Source organism: Typopeltis vanoorti, chromosome 14 (genome assembly GCF_054136105.1).
Source record: "Typopeltis vanoorti isolate ZY-2024b chromosome 14, IOZ_Tvanoo_1.0, whole genome shotgun sequence".
Lineage (NCBI taxonomy): Eukaryota > Metazoa > Arthropoda > Arachnida > Uropygi > Thelyphonidae > Typopeltis > Typopeltis vanoorti.
Window position 1 is genome coordinate 30,135,395 of NC_143562.1, and position 19,053 is coordinate 30,154,447.

Here is a 19,053-nt window from a genome sequence, read left to right on the forward strand (position 1 = left end):
AGTGAAGGAAAAGAAGAAAGCATACCAAAAGTTCCTGTCAAATAAGTCAGCTTGTGCTCTGAGAATATAGAGACAAATGCAAGAAATCTAAACACTGTGTAAAACTAGCTAAACAAAAGTCATGGGAGGACTTTGGCAAGAATACAGAAAATAAATATCAAGAAGGTGGCAAAATATTCTGGAGGTTGTTGAAGAAGCTTAGGAATGGAGGAAAGAGTGCTGTAAAAGGAGTTAGAGATGATAAAAGGTGACATGAAAACGGGAGAAAAAGATATCCTTGAAGTATGGAGTAATTACTTTAAAAAACTGCTAAATGAAACAAGCAGTGATGACAGCACAGTGCTAAAAAACACTGACCAGGCATGCAGTCAGGAATACATATTCATACTTGAAGTAGAAAAAGTGGAAAGGCAGCAGGAGTAGATAATATTCGATCAGAAATGCTGAAGTATGGTTGGATAAGAGTCTTACAGTGGCTGCACTGCATAGTTCAGAAAGCCTGGACAGAGGGACGAATTCCGGATGATTGGAGTAGCTCTCATAGTTCCCATATATAAAAAGGGAAATAAAACGGAATGTGAGAATTACAGAGGTATTTCCCTACTGAGTGTTCCTGGCAAAATCTATGCAAGTATACTTGAGAAACGATTGAGAAGAATTGTGGAAGAAAAGCTTGGTGAAGAACAAGCTGGATTCAGGCAAAATAGAGGCTGTCAGGATCAGATTTTCACTTTACAACAAATAGTCGAGAAAGCATGCAAATATAACAAAGATCTGTATTTAAGTTTTGTCGATTTGGAAAAGGCATATGACAAGGTGCCAAGAGAGAAGCTATCCAATACACTACAGTTATATGGTGTCAATGGGGCATTATATCAAAGAATACTTAGTCTTTATTTGAGTTGTAAGTCAGCAGTTAGAACTGAAGGAAGTACAGGAAGATAGTTTAATGTTACATCTGGTGTGAGACAAGGATGTACATTATCCCCTCTGTTATTCATTATCGATATGGATCACATTATGAAGGAAAGTGGTATTAAACATGATATCAAAATTGGAGATGTTAATGTCAGCTCTTTGCTTTATGCAGATGATGTTATACTTCTAAATAAATCCACTACAAGTCTGCAAGATTCTCTGACTAAATTGAATAACTGTTGTAATAGATATGGTATGAAGGTCAGCATTAAAAAGAGAAAGACAAAGACAATGAAAATAGGCAGAATCATTGAAAATGTCAGCTGTGTTGTGAATGGAGAACCTGTGGAACAAGTAAAACATTTCAGCTACTTAGGCACGATTTTTAGTGAGGATGGTAAATTCAATATAGAAATAGACAACAGAATCAGCAAAGCTGGTATGGTGGGAAGTCAATTGAATAAATTCATATGGAATAAGAGAGAAATTAGTCGGAACACTAAATTAGCTGTATACAAGACAGTGCTCAAACCAGTTTTAACTCATGGATCTGAGAGCTGGGTCAGAAGTAAAACACTTGACCAAAGACCACAGATATGAGAGTCCTGAGAAAGATTAGAGGCGTGAACAAATGGCATCATCATATTAAAAATGAGGATATTAGGAAAGAACTTGACATTGTCAGCATCCAGGAATGTGTTAGCAGAGCTAATCTCAGGTGGTATGATCACCTAAACAGAATGGGCGAGGAAAGATTAGAAACAAGTGTTCTCTGCCAGGAAAACAACCCAGAGGAAGACCAAGATATAGGTGGATTGATACTGTACAAAGTGCCTTAGATGATAGAAACATGAGATCTGATAATGTTGGAGTCTTGACAAGTAACAGACTGATTTGGAGGCAAATTGTAGATAGGAAGTTAGTAATGATGTAATTTTTTCATGTAGTACTATCACATCCTGTACCACCCTTGAGGGTACATGGCAGTAATTTGATGATGATGTAATCATTTGCATGAACCATAACATTATGGATCAAATATGCATCCTCATACGCTTCATATCCATCATATATTTCAATGTATCACAATTTTAATATGCACTTTGCGTCCACGATAACCGTGACGTCTATAGATGCTTTGGCCAGTTGCATGGTTAATGTTGTAATAAAAACAAAATAGCAATTGGAGATTTTTCTTATATTTTTGTCTTATAATCCATCATGGGCAATTGTTTGCCTCTGGTCACGATATCTGGCGACGACCCTGGTGATCATGCTGTGTCTTCTTGGGAAGTATCTAATTTTATCGATGCTTCGATTAAAACAGGTTACATGCTTTACTACAAAACTGCAAATTATGATCATCTTATTAGAATACTATCTTTGGTCCCATGGTATCACTTACTGAATGGGGAAAATGTCAGCAATGCATGGGAATCTATGAAAAAGTGCTTAAATGAGGTGGTATCTGAATATATCCCAAGTGTTCAAAGAACAAATAGGTTGGGAGTGAAATGGATGTGCAACTTTATTAAACAAGAGATCCACAAAAGGATGATGTGGAAAGAATATCGTGATAAAGTTGATAACGCTTGAACTTTTATCTTGATAAAAGTTCAAGCCAGAAAAGCAACAAGATATTAAAATTGTGCAAAAAGCTAAATCTGGGTATGAAAAGAAATTGGCCATGCAAGCTGAAGGGAATCCAAAAGATTGTTATTGTTACGCAGCAAGCAGAAGAAAGAATGAATGTGAAACAATAATTTTATTGAATGCAGATGGTACTCGAGTGTCAGAAGCTAATGAAATTGTTAATGAGTGCTCATTTTACTAAGATATATCAACTAAGTGTATGTAAAATGGTGCACAGTGCGACTGCTACATCAAATGAAGAGTTAGAGGTTCATTAAATGAGGTTGAAGAGCTGTTGCACAACCTGGATAAGAATTTGTCTATAGGATCAGATGGAATATCAGCCTGTTTGCTAAAGGAATGATACCATAGGAATGTACAATAGTTCCACTGTACAAGGGTAGTACAAAAACTGATGTCTAACCGAACGATCAGTATCTCTGGTGTGGTAATGAAGATTTTAGAGAAGTTGGTAAGAACTCGTACAGAATGGGTAGACAAACAATCTATACTTTGCAAGGAACAGCACGGGTTTACTAAAGAAAGGTCATGTTTTAGCATTTTGCTCATATTTTATAATAATGTTACAGCCAAATTGGATAAAGGGAATGGAGACATTATGATAATGTTGGACTTTTCTAAGGCATTCGATAGGATACCACACGAAAGGCTGTTGCATAAACTGGAGAATATGAGATTGGAATATAAACTCTTGACTTCGATTAGGGGATGGTTGACAGATATCAAAAAGTGGTATTCAGTGTGTCTGAATCTGCCAGACTTACGGTGACCAGTGGTGTACTCAGGTTCAGTCCTTGGGCCATTATTGTTTAGTCTGTACATTAATGACATCAGGCAGGGTCTAACATCAAATGTGCAATTGTTTGCCAATGATCCGAAATAGGCAGGCAATCAGGGATGTTACTGAATATTCAAAACAAAATGATTTGAACAGATTGAAAATTTGGGAAAACGAAAATGGCTATCAACTTAATGTTAGTAAGTGTAAAGTTATGCACTTTGGCATGATTCAAGTTCCAGTGACATATTATATTAGCAGGGTTATGCTACAAGAAACTGAAGAGGCAAGGGATCTTGGCGTATTGGTGGATAAGAATTTAAAGTTCAAAGCTCACATAGCAAAAGTTGCAAATATAACTCAGAGGATAATTGCAATGTTGAAGCGAACCTTCATATGTAAGGATAAGGAAGTAATTTTGCCTCTTTATAAGGCTTTGATAAGACCACACCTGGATTACTGTGTGCAGATTTGATCTCCCAGGTTCCAAATGGATGAAGAAGTGTGGAAAAGGTGCAAAGAAGATCTACAAAAACTATATCTGGATTATGGGATTTAGATTATGAGGACAGATTGCGGGTATGTGGATTGCAGACTCTGGTTAACAGGAGCAAGAGGGTCGATATGAAGTCTCTAAACTTTTGAATGGGTGTCATTAAAAATAAATTAAAAATTAAAGAAATCCCTTAGCATGCCTATGGTACTAATGTATTATAGATTTATAATTTTTTTGTGGATAGGAATCATATTAAAAAAATACCATTATTTTTGAATACCATTATCACCTGCAATTTAGAAACATATTTTCAATGCTCTTTTTTTTTAAAAAAAACAAAACAAAAAAAAAGACTGGTTTCCCTTTTTTAAAAAACTTATTTATTTCATGATAAAATTTTATACAAACTTCAATACAGTTTAAATAATTTACCTATCCGACAGGCATTTTACAGAGGCATATATACATACAATCTGTCTATACGAATGTGTATATGTGTTCATATTATACATGAATATGTACACATCCCTATAGAAAAAATTTATCTATCTATCTATATATATATATATATATATATATATATATATATATATATATATATATATATATATATATATAAACATTTTTTTAAAAATTTTCTTTTAGACCTAAAAGCTCAATATCAGTGACTTTATACAATCAATATACACAGATTCATTGACTTTAATTATCCGAAAAGAGTCAAGCTGTCAACTGCCTACTGCCAATGGTAAAGGCACAAAACACTTTCTGAAATAGCAAGTCCTGCATAGAAGAACTGAAGATGATGTTCCTATTAGTTTCCTTGACTTTGCTCTATTTATATACTATACATGATTCTTTGAAATAATACAGAAGTAATGACCCACCAGACAATTCAAGTAATGATGTTGCAGTCATCATTACTTCACACTGCATTCTTTAATATATCTTTTACGAACTCCAAATAACAGAATAAGCCATCCAAAATGGATTACAGAGTTGTCCTTTCATGAAAGCTTCAAACACTGCTAGGATTGAATAAGTTGTGCAAACAGTAAAAATTATGCCTTCTATCTGCCAGTAGGAGTTCTGGAGTGAGAAGACTAAAAGATAACATCAATGAGTTTCTGAGATTTCTATGGTTATGTTAAAATTCTTGCAAGTTCTTTTACAGACTACATAATTTTAAGATAAATGTTTATTAGTTTTCATTTCTCTACTAGTTTTGTATATCTTTTTTTTTTTTTTTTTTTTTTGTACACTGCTTTGGGAGGGTTGTTAAATATCAGTTAAACAGAAAGAGACCTCTTTACAAAATTGTTGATATCCAACAAACTCTCCCAAAGAGGTGTAGACAAATGCATATGAAACTAGGAAATTATGTGGTCTTTATACAGTAACTTGCAAGAAGGTAACAAATTTTTATTATAAAAAATAAGTATTTCAAAATATTAAAAAAAAAAATACAAAATACATAAAACAAACACACACACATACTATGTAGAATAGTTAGGAGATGTTGTAATTGATTATAAAAATTATAGACTGGAAAATGCAAATACTACCTAACACAAAACATAATTAAAAACTTAAAATATTCCACAGTTCAAGAGAGAAACTTTTTTATTTTTAGTAGCCTTCCACTCTTTTCACTTCAGTAAATGCTATATACCATATCATAGAACAGAGAATTTTCAAAAAACACTGGATGTGACACATGGTTAATAATAATAATAACAACAATACTATAATGGCTCATATGTGGCAATAATAATATAGTGTAATACTGTAATAATAATAATACCCCTGTACTATAATAATAAGTTACAGAAACTATTGTGCTCTTTCTTTTAATTCAAACAAACAGAACATAAAATTATAGGATCAATGCTGGAGAAGTTCTACAGAAAATAGTGGGAGATCGGGGAAGAACCAGAGGTCATCCTGGAAACTGTATAAAGAAGGTGTGAGTAGGGGAGTGAAAGGCAGGTTTCTTTCGTGCAGAGTTGTAAATGATTGGAATGCCTTGCCTGAGAGTGTGGTGTCTGCAGGGAGTTTGAATGTGTTCAAAGCACGGTATGATGAGCTGTGTGTGTGTGTGTGATAAAAGGACCTCCCAGATGAGTCTTTGACTCCATGAGGTCTTGGGAAATAATAATAATAATAAAAATAAACTCATACAAAATGTTTAGATGGAGATAGGAGAAATTTCAAAACAGAATATTAAAGGTTGCATCAATGTCTTGCTTACTGGAAGGGGCATTTTTGAGGCAAGAGGTAGGCTAACATTAATCAGAAGATGATGATGGAGATAGTGCTAGAGAGGATGGACCTGGTGCTGGAGAATTATGATTTGAATCTGTTTCTGGAGGAAGAGGAGTTTACCACTCAAATCGGTTTCTTGAAAAAGGTATATAGGGTTTTTTTTTTTTTATTATTATTATTATTATTTTGGGCGACTCCAGGAGTCCTTAGACTCATTGAGGGAGGCCCTAAACATCATGTCCACACAACTATGCGATTACATTCTCACAGTATCTATCATACCTTGTCTTGAACTCGTTCACCATCATAGCACCCACAACAGACTCTGGCAGCTTATTCTACTCATTTACCACTCTAAAAGTAAAGAACCCAGCTCTAATAATCCTGCTAACCACACTCTTGCCCAGCTTCCATAGGTGTCCCCTAGTTCTCCCACCACCAGTCCTGATCTCAAAAATATCCTCTGAATTAATCCTATAGAATCCCTTTAGCAATTTGAATGTCTCAATCATATCTCCCCTCCTCTGCCTATCAACTAGTTTCTGCAACCCACAAATCTTCAACCTGTTCTCATATGGTTCATTCCATAGACCTGTTATCATCTTAGTCACTCGCCTCTGGATCCTCTCCCTCCTCCCCATCAAGAAGGAACCGAGGTGACCAAATCTGGGCACAGTAGTCGAGATGAGGTCTTATCAAGGCTCGGTACAGAGGTACAATAACTTGCTTGTCTCTGCTCGTCAAGGTATTTTTCAACAACCAAGTGAGTTGATGAGCTGATTTAGCTACTTTTGCAGTGTGCCCACTAAACTTCATCTCCCTATCCGTCCCTGGCCTCATCAATCTCTTGGAGTACAGTTCCACCAATGTGGTATACTGCTGCTAATCTTTTCACCCCAAAATGCATAACCTTACATTTTTTCACATTAAATTGACATCCATTCTCCTTAGCCCAGAACTCCAATCTATCTAAGTCATCCTGCAAGACTTTGACATCTTCTGCATTCACTATTGCCCTACCCAACTTTGCATCATCAGCGAACAAATGAATTGTTCCACTTAGATCCTTCCCTATATCGTTAATGAACAGATTAAACAGCAGTGGTCCAAGAACAGAACCCTGCGGCACACCACTAGTCACAGGCCATCTTTTGGACTCTACTCCTGAATAAACTACTCTTTGATATCTCTCCATCAACCAACCACCTATCCACCTCACTAACCCTATATCCATTCCCATATGTTGTAGTTTACGGATTAGTATTCCATGTGGTATCCTGTCAAACGCCTTTGCCAGGTCCAGCAGTATCACTGTAAACCCATTTCCCTTATCCAGTTCAGCCGTCACCTTATTATAAAACTTGAGCAAGTTACTGAAGCATGATCTACCCTTCACAAAGCCATGCTGTCCCCTGTACAGTATCTCGTTTTCATCAATCCATTCCTGTATTTTTCCCTTGACTACTTTCTCTAAGACCTTGACAACGACTCCTGAAATGCTGATCGGTCGGTAATTTGCAACCGTAGTCTTGGATCCTCCTTTATGCAGTGAAACTATTTTCCCCTCTTTCCACACCTTCGGGACTAAGCCAGACCTGAGACTCAGATTAAACAACATGGTCAAGGGCACTGATAATTCTTTAGCCGCTTCACGCAAGACCCGTGCCGGTATACCATCCAATCCCACAGATGTGTTCACATTAAGGTTCTGTAATAGACTAGTCACCTCCACTTCATTCATCACTATTCCCGTATAAACTAATGGTTCCTTCATTTTTTCAATGTCACCACCTGGATGATATGCTTTTGCAAAGTGCGTGCTCAGTAACTCCACTATATCGACTGATTTAGTGACCTCCTTACCATCATCATTCCTTAAAATCATTTTACCGTGTACAGTTTTTTTCTTGCTTGCAGCATGTTGAAAGAACTGTTTTGAATTCTCTTTTGCTTGCGAAGCTAGTTTCCTTTCATAATCCGATTTTGCTTTTTTTACCACACTCGTTACCTTTCTGGCCTGCACTTTATACCGTTCGTGTGCCTGCAGGTCACCCCTTTCTTTAAATTCCCTCCACAGTTGTTTCTTTTTTTGCAGCTCAAGCTTAATGGTGTTATTCATCCATTTAACCCCTACTTGTTTTACTATTCAGACCCTAGGTATACAATCAGCCATTACCTCCTGTAAATGCTCCTTGACCACTTCCCATGCTCTATCGACGTCCAGCCCTTGCAGTTGTACATGCCATGGCACTGATCCAAGCAATCTCCTAAGCTTGTCATACTTGCCAGCACGGTAATTCCACATATACCCCGTCTTAATCGAAAATTCCACACCTTTAGCCACCTCCCAGGTCAAGACCTTATGATCACTCTCACCAATAGGTGGCAACATGGTCATATTCACTACAGTAAAATTCTCAGATGCTATTACCAGGTCAAGCACTCTCACACCCCTAGTATTTTCAATTACATGCTGTCTCAGATAGTTATCCCTTAATAATTGAATAAAATCCTTTTCCTTCCTCACATGTGTCCTCTCCTCCTTCCAATCAATGTTACCATAGTTGAAATCCCCCATAATAATTACCCTCCTTCCACTCATTTCATCAATTTCCCTATGCATACTATCTCCAACATCTATTCCATCACCTGGTCTATAGCAGCACCCAACTGTATATTTTATTCTGCCAGTCTCAATCTCACACCAAATAGCCTCAAATGAGCTCCTTTCACTATCCTGCGATACAACTTCAATTCTCCTTGGCTGCAGTTCATCAGCTATCATCAATAATACCCCTCCCCCCATTTTATTCTCTCTGTCCCTCCTAAACACACTATAACCTACACATTCTATCCCACTAACTATATCATCTTCCGTCAGCCATGTTTCACTAATGCCAATAACCTGTGGCCAGGAAGAGTCAATCAAGGCCAAAAATTCTTCCTTCTTGTTCCTAATACTCCTGGCATTAGTATACATGAAATGCAGTGATCCCTTAGTCCCACCCCTATATTGATACGTTATTCTAAATGACCCATTCCCATTTTTTGTCCTTAGTGCTGGCTCGGGTACATTATATACATTCTTACACTCATCTGTCTCACTGATGTCTGCATATCCATTCCCCCACCTCCTTGGTAGTTCTAGTTTCCCTGGTTTTGCACATTCATTTTCACTTCATTCCGCAACACTTTTTCAGTCTCCGCACACCAAGTCCATTCAAATGCAGGCCATCCATCTTGTATAAGTCCTTTCGCCCTTCAAACTCATTCCACACGTCCACGAATTCCACACCACACCGTCTGCATAACCTAGGCATAATGTCATTTGCAATTATGGCCCTCCTCCTAAACTCCTCTCTGTCATACCGCGGCAACAGACTAACCATTCTAACTCTGTCACTCTTTTCTTTCGCTACCTTTAACAATACTTTCAAGTCCTCTCTCATAAAAAATTTATCACCTTTCAATTCATTCGTACCCGCCACAATTATTAATTCTTTCACCCTCTGTTTTTGCACTCTAATACTCTCACTTACATCCTTAAATTTCGCACCCGGTAAGTACGATTTAGTTACACTGCCATCTATCACCCCTCTTAATAACGAGTCACCATACAACACTCTTTCCTTCATTTCAGAAACTCTCTCATTCTTGCACTGTTTTTTTACGTTATCCGAATCACTCTGGAAAGAGTTTTGCAGGTACTCTAATTGCCGCTGCGCATTTTGTATCACTGCGCACAACCTAGCAATCTCACTTCCTACAAATAATTCCTCATTATTTTTATCATTTAAACCATTTTCTCTCTCAGTATGGTTGCTTTCACTCTTTCTTAGATCACCGCTCTCATTGCTATCTTGTACATCGCAATTCTCTATCAAGCCACTATTTTCACTCACATTCTGGCAATTCTGGCTTTCTTCAACCAAACTATCTCACTACCTGACACATACTTCAACTCCTCACTTTGCTTACACTTTCTACACATTCTCCCACCACTATCACTTTCAATCCAAATTCCAGCCTCATTCGGGAATGCATACATCCCACACACATCACATTGGACAAACTCTCTCACATTATAGTTTTTGTACAATGGCGTCGTATTTTTGGACGCCATTATCTTACGTCGCATTGGCACCATATTCAAATCTATGAAACGTAACGTTATATACTAAATTAAATAACGTAATTCACACTAAAATCCCACAAACACAACAAGCTACCAAAATTAGGCAATATTACGTTATGATTTTAACCTATATTCTAATTTTTACTCAAAATTGTACTTAGCTTTCGGGAGCTCTCTGAAAACACAACCATCCATCTGGCCCTCTAGCGGGCAAAGCCCAATTGTTTGCATAGCCTTTTTCTTTTTTTCATCATAAATGGCCTTGTAGCAGCTGATGTTCTCACTAATTGCACAGTAAATCTTTGTAAACTGCTAAAAGTTAGGATCTTGCTCCTCAAGCTTAGCATATCCTGCTTCAATGAGATGAAAAGATTCCGCTAATTCTTTTGTTGTAAACTTTCTTGTTAATGATCTGCTGATTCTTTGTGTTCTTGTTTTTCTATCAGCTGCTTCCCTATCTTCATAAGGTCTCCATTTGGTTAATTCTTGTGAATGGGATTCTAGTAAGTCAGTGACATCATTTTTTGATGTCCCGTTGCAGTGCATTGTCACTATTCACCACAGCTTTACTGGCTTCGGTGATATGAAAATCATCACAGAATTGAGGACCCTTTAATTGTTGATTACTTCACTTCCTCCCAAGAATCAGCAATGTTGTTGATGGCATCATGGATGTTATAATTCTTTCAGAACTCTCTCTAGGTCACATCATCTTCCATAGCTGTGCCTGCTTGTGGAAATGTATACCATAAGTATAAACCTTAAATGCAGAAATGACTCCCTGGTCCATTGGCTGTAGTAACGATGTAGTGCTGGATGGTAAAAATATGAACTTTACATTAGGGTGAAGGTCATGTAAAGATGTTAGATGTCCAGGAGCATTGTCCAGCATAAGCAGAATTTTAAAGGGAATTTTCTTTTACAAACAATAACATTCCACAGCAGGAATAAAACAGTTCAAGAACCAATCTTCAAACATGGCAAGTGTGACCCATGCCCTTAAATTTGACTTTCAAATAACGAGAAGAGCTGCTTATAATGCAGCGAAGTGCAGGTTTGTTTGCATATGTGAAAGAAACTAGTTCCCGGATTATTAATTATCCTTATGGGGAGCCTTGGGAGTCCGTTCGTAAGTACGAAATGCCGTTAGTCGAGTCGTCCGTAACCCAGGGACGCGCACAGTGAACTCATTAAGTATTGAGACCACAATTATTATATCAAAACAAAGAGCTATATTTGGAATTGTGAATTATACAGATTCAAAATAATCTCCCTCCAACTACACACAACATTTACTGTTGTACAGGTGTTCGAAGGCATGGCAGAAGTCCTGATAGGGAACTGCCTTCAGTCTCTGGATCACACTGCTTTGGATGTCCTCAATGTCATTGAGGTGCTCCCCTTTCAAGGCACAATCCATCTTTGGAACAGGAAAAAGTCTGCGGGAACCAAATCTAGCAAATGGGGGGAAATGTTCAATCACATAGACTTACCTCAAAGTCAGAAACTGCTTCACAGGCAGTGCACACTACACAAGCGCATTGTTGTGGATTTCTGACACGTTGCATGAATATGTACAAACAGTGAATTACCCCTAAGTAATACTGATCATTCACTGTGGTGCCCTCAGAAACAAATTCACGGTAGATAATTCCAGCAACATTATATATATATATATAAAAATTAAAAAAATATAAAAAGTGACCATTGTCTTGGCACATGATTCATCCTCCAGTGATCCCCTCTCTTTAAATGTTGAAAACCAGTGGAACACCTGTGCATGGCTCAGATAGTCATTGCTGTAAACGTTTTTTATAAATGAGGAAAAACTGTTGCAGTTTTTCCTCATTTATAGTAAAATTTTATCACAGTTCTTTGCTCTATGATGTAAATCCTGACATGCTACACTCATGCACTCTTACTTCAAACAGTTGCCACATGAAAATTGTTGCATCACCCAACTCAAAAGTTGCACCTGCGATTATAACACACTCTTGCAATCAAAACTATAAGCATGTTTGTTACTTTTATTCGAAGAGCTGTCCTGTGAAAAATCAATCAGAGAATAATTAATCAATCAAGATTGATTAATTATTATCTAATTAATTAGATAATCTTATTATCTAATCACCTGGTCAGCCATTGCATGTCTAGTAATGTTACAATATTATACTATTCTTCTATACTAAATCACCAAAATGGATATATTTTCTTTCTAACATGCTTTATTTTTCATTTTGAGGTGGATTTGTGCAGCAATATCTAAGAACTCAGAATACAGCGTTGCTTATGTTTCTTCATCTGTAAGTATATAATGGAAATGCTCTGGATGGACACGAGTGGAATTTATTTTAGATCTCTAAATATTACTACATATACATTACATATACTGTTATATACCATAATCACAGAAGTACATTTAACATTTTGTTCACATCTTTCAAAGTCAATGTTTAGCTTTTATGAAGATGTTTTAGGTATCATTGAAGTATATAATTACACTATTCATGGTTCGATACTAGATACCCTTTGGTTTTTATGTTTAATACTATTATTAATTATTATCATCATGTGTACCATCCATCTATTCAATGGACATCATTAGATGCTGTATGATCACTCATTTGCTTGGTGATGTGCCACACCAGTCCTTGCTAGGTGGTCCTGTTGTATTCTTTTCTGTAGGCTTCAACTCTATGAAGATCAGTCATTCCAGACATAGCATCCATTCATCTCGCTGATGGTCTCGCCCTTCCTCTTTTTACAGGAACTTTACCTTCTATTACTGTTTTGAGAGGAGGTCCTTCTATCCTTTCAATGTGTGCAAAGTATTTGAACTTTCTTCTGTCAATATCCTTAAGGAGCTTTAAAGTTATACTGATCCTTTCTAGCACCCATCCATAATATCCTCAACAGCCTTTTGTAACACATCTCAAAAGCAGCAATCTGTTTCCTATCAGACTTCTTTAGGTGTTCAAAGTTTCATGTCCATAAGTCAATGTTGGAAAATAGCTATATCCAGAAGCCTAAATTTTGTTCCTGTGGAGATAGATCCATCTTTGCAGATTTTAGACAAGTCTCTGACTTGTTTTAGCCATTCCTAATCTTCTTCAGACATCTTCTGTATAGTAATTCTCCACATTAATAATAGACCTAGGTACTCAAACTTGCTGACTTCCTCAATTTTTTCTCTATTAAAATACACTTGTTTCTCAGGAGCTTCCTTGTCTGTATTTTCTTTGAGATCCATAATCTTTGTCTTGCTAGGATTAAGCTGAAGTCATTTGTTCTTACTGATCTCATTAATGTTGTGAAGGAGTTGTCCTCCTCCTCCTCCTTTCTTGTCATTACAAAGGCATACTGTATCATAAGCATACCTCAGATTACTGATTAATCTACCACCTATCCTAAATTCCTATATATTCTAAACAAGTGAGGATAATTTGGCATCCTTTGCCTAACTCCCTTTTCAACCTGAAGCCAATGAACTAATCCGACATCTGTTTTTATCATGGCTTCTTGCTTACTGTACAAGTTAGCTATCAACCTGATAATGTTCTGAGGAAAACCAATTATTTTCATTACTTCTCACAGTTTAAATTAAATTAAGGACAATGGATTCAACATGATTATCTTATCTGAGTGGTTAGTCTACCAAAATTATCTCATGAGTGTTTAGGCTGTTAAGAAATATTCATATTTTGAATCCATTTTATTTTCATTAAATTCTAATAAACTGGAAATATTCATTATTGATGATTTTTTTCAGTTTTTTTAGATTTAAATCTGATCTTTCTAACTGCCTTCTTTCAAATCTTGATGCAAATCATTATTTGAAAGAATCCATTGATAAGTTTGGTCCTTGTAAACCTTGTGCACATGTCATGAGTAATATTTATTCAAGTGTCCAAAAAGAAAACATAAAACTCAAAGAAGAATGCCTTTATGGTCTTTGCACTGCATACTATTTGAATTTAGTATTTAGTGATGCAACCAAAGTGCCATAAGTTGATCCATATTATGAATGCATAACTGCTGATAGGAAATTACACATGTCCAGTAGGATCTTCAAGACACAATAATGTAAGCTTCAAATTATAAGAAGGAATATATTGAGTTCATTTGGCTGTATTAATACAAATAAATGAAACCAACTAGTTTCACTGCATATACTTGAAGCTTCTTCTGGGTTAGATTAGGATGAACAAAATATTACCACAAAAGGCAAAGATGAACCATATCATTTCTAAAATACAGAAAAGATATAGGAACTGTTACAAATTTAGGAACCATTTCATCAATATCAGCTTCATTTTTGCTATAGCATCATTCTAATTTTCGCATCTAAAAATCTGAGGAGAGCAGGGTGAAATACCTTCTTCTGGATTAGATTAGGATGAACAAAATATTACTACAAAAGGCTAACATGAACCATAATATTTCTAAAATATAGAAAGATGTAGGAACCATTTCATTAATATCAGCTTCATTTTTGCTATAGCATTATTCTGAGCATTCATTTCAATTTTAACATCGAAAAATCTGAGGAGAGCAGGATGAAATACCATTTTAAAAAATTATGAAAACATTATTTGATATCCAAATTAAGTTGTTGCTAAAAACAATTTAGGATTAAATCTGGAAATTTATTACAGAAAAAGCTATTTCTATAACAAATATATGGAATATAGATATTCATTTCAATAAAAACTACAAGAAAAAATTATGATAAAGCTAGTGAAGATGAGTTTTAGATTCTAGATGTTCTTTCAAAGTTAATAGTTTTAATGGCAAATGTGCACTAGACATATTAAAATATATTAAGATATGTAATGGATACAACAAACCTACCATTCAAATAAAATATTCATAATTATCATCCTTCTATCAAACTACAAACCGATGTGAAAAGAATTTCAATATCCTACCTTAAAGGAACCTTGGAACAAACAGCAAGGATTCTTCATAAATCCAATCTATATGATTCCATCAAACCACCTCAGAAACCATCTTCCTTTCTACCATCTTACAGACACACCATACAATTTTAGTTTAGCACTGCTTCCACATTCCTGAATATTAAGAATGTGAAGATCCTTTCTGATATCTTCATTTTTAATGTGGTCTTGCCACTGACGCCATCTATTCACTTCCATGGTCAACTTCAGAACCTGCATATAGGCTCTTTGGAATCAACTATTTTCATTTTTAACATAACTCTCTGAAGAACACTGATTAAAATTGTAAACTGCTAGCTTTGTCTTGTTGGCTGATTTCTCTCTCTTATGGGATATAAAGTAATTCAAATGGCTCTCACACAACACAAATCTTATTTATTGTATTACCTATTTTCATCATCTAAAAGTGGACATCTTTACAGAAAATTTTGTCTCAATAGCTAAAATCTATAAAATGTTCACCACTCATGCAGATGCCATTTGGTTTTCCTATATTCATAGTTTTAATAATTTTATTATTAATTGTCTCAAATCAAATCAGTCACAGCAATTATTTAACATGATAAAAGACTGATTCATTCAAGAGGATGTTATCTGCATAGAGAAAACTCTTTCTTTCAAATAGAATTACATTTTCTATATGAAATAAGATTTAATATCCCTCTGCTAATTATGTGATCCATCCAGATTATAAATAGAGTACAGAAAATATATAACCCTGGTTACATCTGATTTAACATCAAATTGACTTTATGTACATCCTTCAATTCTAACAGATGTATAAGCTAGGTATCACTCTGTATAAAGTTCTATTTATGGTTTCTGAAATTATGTTTCTTCTTCTTCTCCTCCCTACTACGTATTAGGCCTACTGGCCTGTTACAGAGCTGACTTGAGCTCTTCTAAGTTGTACCCGTCCCGAGGATAAGGTGACTAGTCCTATGCCTCTTGGCATATCTTACAGCTGTATCTCATGTGTTCACAGGGCCGGTTTGCCATTATGTTTCTTAAGAGTTTTATTTTTTTTCTTAAGAACAGCTCTTTCAATTAAAAAAAAAAAAAAAGCTTAAAAAAAAAGAAGCAACCAGAGCTTCTGACTTAAAGTCTAATCCTGTCATGTGGTGCCCTGCTAGTACCACTAGTGTGACAAAGGGTATTGAACGAACAAGGATGGGATGGGAATTTGGCACTTAGCCAACCATATTCTGTTCTGTACTGGCTTAAACAAGAAAGAAACAGCTTACAACATGAAATTTCCTGCTAGTTGGGATGTCATAATTAAACAAGGTCCATTCTGTATTTGTCAGAGAACCAGGGTGAACATTGAAAGGTTGCGTACTAGAACAAACACAAATTTTAGTAGAATTCAAGATATGCTATCAACCAAGAAGTATCCAAGAGAAAAAAAAATCGACCTAGCAGAAGAACTAGAAAAGTATAGTACTATGTAGACATAATTAACATAATTGAGAAAAAAGACTGAAACAGGTGAGATCCTGTTACATAGTAAATATATTATGTTATATTCAGGCTGTAGTGATCAGGAAAAGACAGTAGGGATAGCATCCAGCATCAATCACAAAGATAAACTTCTTGACTGGTAGGCAGTTTCAAGTAGAGCTATGAGGGAAATTTCAAAATAGTAAATTGGAAAATGAAACTCATTTGCACTTTTGGTTACACAGAAGGTTCTCCTAAGGAAAATATGATGAAGGAATGGAGGAAATTTTAGGCATCAGAGAAGGAATCAGATAAAAAACAGTAAAGAAAACAGAAAAGCACATTCTTGTTGAGGATCTTGATGCTAATCAGGGTAAGAAAAGAATTCCAAGCATATAGAAAGTATAGATCTAGTTTTTTTTGTAGACATAATTAATGTGACTGAGACAAAAAAAAAAAAAAAAAGTACTAAAACAGGTGAGATCCCATTACATAATAAATATGCTAGATTCAGGCTGTAGTGATCAGGGAAAGGGAATAATGATAGCATTCGGTGCCAAATACAAAGAGAAACTTCTTGACTGGTAGGCAGTTTCAAGAAAAGTTATGTGGACAAATTTCAAAATGGGATATTGGACAATGAAACTTATTTGTACTTATGATTACAAAGAAGGTTCTCCTAAGAAAGAAAGAAATGGAAGAATTTCCTGAGTCATTAGAGAAGGAATCAGACATAAAGAAGTAAAAAAAAAACAGAAAAGCACATCCTTGTTGGAGAAATAGCAGGGTAAGAAAAGAATCCCAGGCATATAGAAATGTATAGATCCAGTTTTTTGTCTAAAATTAATAATAGAAATAAAGAAGAGTAGAATCTGGAAACACACATCACATTTATTGTTTCTGAAAAAGCATTTGCTCAAGTAAAAAAAAACATTGACTTAACCCAGGGGTTCTCAACCTTTTCCAGTGGCGTACCACTATATTTAATTCAAGATATTAGATATATCTTGTAAGTCAGTGGTACGCATACCATAGGTCGAGAATCCCTGACTTAAACTATTACAAATGAAGACAAATACCAAATAGCATTCTAAGAGCAATTATACACATATATGAAGATAATGAAATGCAGATACAACTGAACTCCAAACTATCTATCATCTTGGAGAGAAATAAACCAAGGCAACACAAAGGATATCCACTATTTGTAGCTCTGTTTAATGTTTATTCAAATAAAATAATAATAAAATGGATTAGCAAAAATAATCAAGATATTAAACCATCTTTTAATATGAATTTAAACACTCTCCTCTTAGCTGATGACCAGGTGGTAATTACAGACTCTAAGGATAACCTTCAGAAAGCTATTCTGAATCTAAAAAAAAAAAATAGCTGAAGATTACAGAATGATAATCTCAACAGAAAACTCAGAAACAATGACTTTTGCAGATTAAGATACAATTTGAAGTAAAATAGGAATGAATAAAACATTTTAGAACAATTATTTTACACATTTAGGATGTATGAGTTCACATGAAGATGAAAAGAGTGTAAATATGAAAATTACAAAATACCTAAAAATATCATCAATTTCCTGACATGTACCCCCAAGAGATGTTCAGGTTACAATGACAGCACTAAATGATTAAGTTTACATTATTATTCATCTCCTATCAACAATTTTCCTCCAAATCAATCTATTGCTTGTGAGCACTACAATATAGTCATATCTAACATTCTGTGCTTCTAAGGCACTTCTGACTGGATCAATCCACCTAGACATTGGTCTTCCTCTGGGTCTCTTTCCTGACATCATCTTGGCATCAAACACCTGTATTGCTAACCTTTCTTCACCCATTCTATTTAAAGGCCATACTACCTTAGATTAGCTCTGCTGACACAAACTTCAATGATAACAATGTCAAGTTCCTTTCTAATATCTTCATTTTTAATATGATTCTGCCATTGATACCATTTTCACTCCCTGAATTTTTCTTAGAAGCCTCATATCTGAGGTCTCTAGTCTTTGATCAAGCGCCTTATTTCTAACCTAATTCTCAGATCCATAACTTAAAATTGGATTGAACTTTGTCTTGTATACTGCTAGTTTGGTGTTTTGGCTAATTTCTCTCTTATTCTATGTAAATTTATTCAGCTGGCTGCTGAACCATACCAGCTTTGATTATTTTGTTGTCATTTCCAGATTTATGCCCGCCATCTTCACTAAAAACCATGCATAAATAGCTTAAATATTTTACTTGTTCTATAGCATCTCCATTCAGAATACAGCTGAAGTTTTCTATGCTACCCTATTTTCACAGTTTTGGTCTTTTTGATGCTGATTTTCATTCAAATTTTGTTACAGCTGTTATTCCATTTACTTAGTGAATCCTGGAGACTTGCACTAGAT

At 35.5% G+C, this 19,053-nt stretch overlaps 1 protein-coding gene across 1 annotated transcript in view; it reads right to left on the bottom strand.

The window, feature by feature from the left end:
- Nucleotides 1–4,298: 4,298 nt before the first annotated feature.
- garz (Sec7 domain-containing protein garz) overlaps nt 4,299–19,053 on the bottom strand; it is a 405,451-nt gene continuing 390,696 nt past the window's right edge. Inside the window, exon 34 of the mRNA XM_090404320.1 lies at nt 4,299–4,948. Within this exon, the coding sequence (XP_090260446.1) occupies nt 4,916–4,948 (33 nt within the window). The 3' untranslated portion in view covers nt 4,299–4,915. The remainder of the gene's footprint in view (nt 4,949–19,053) is intronic.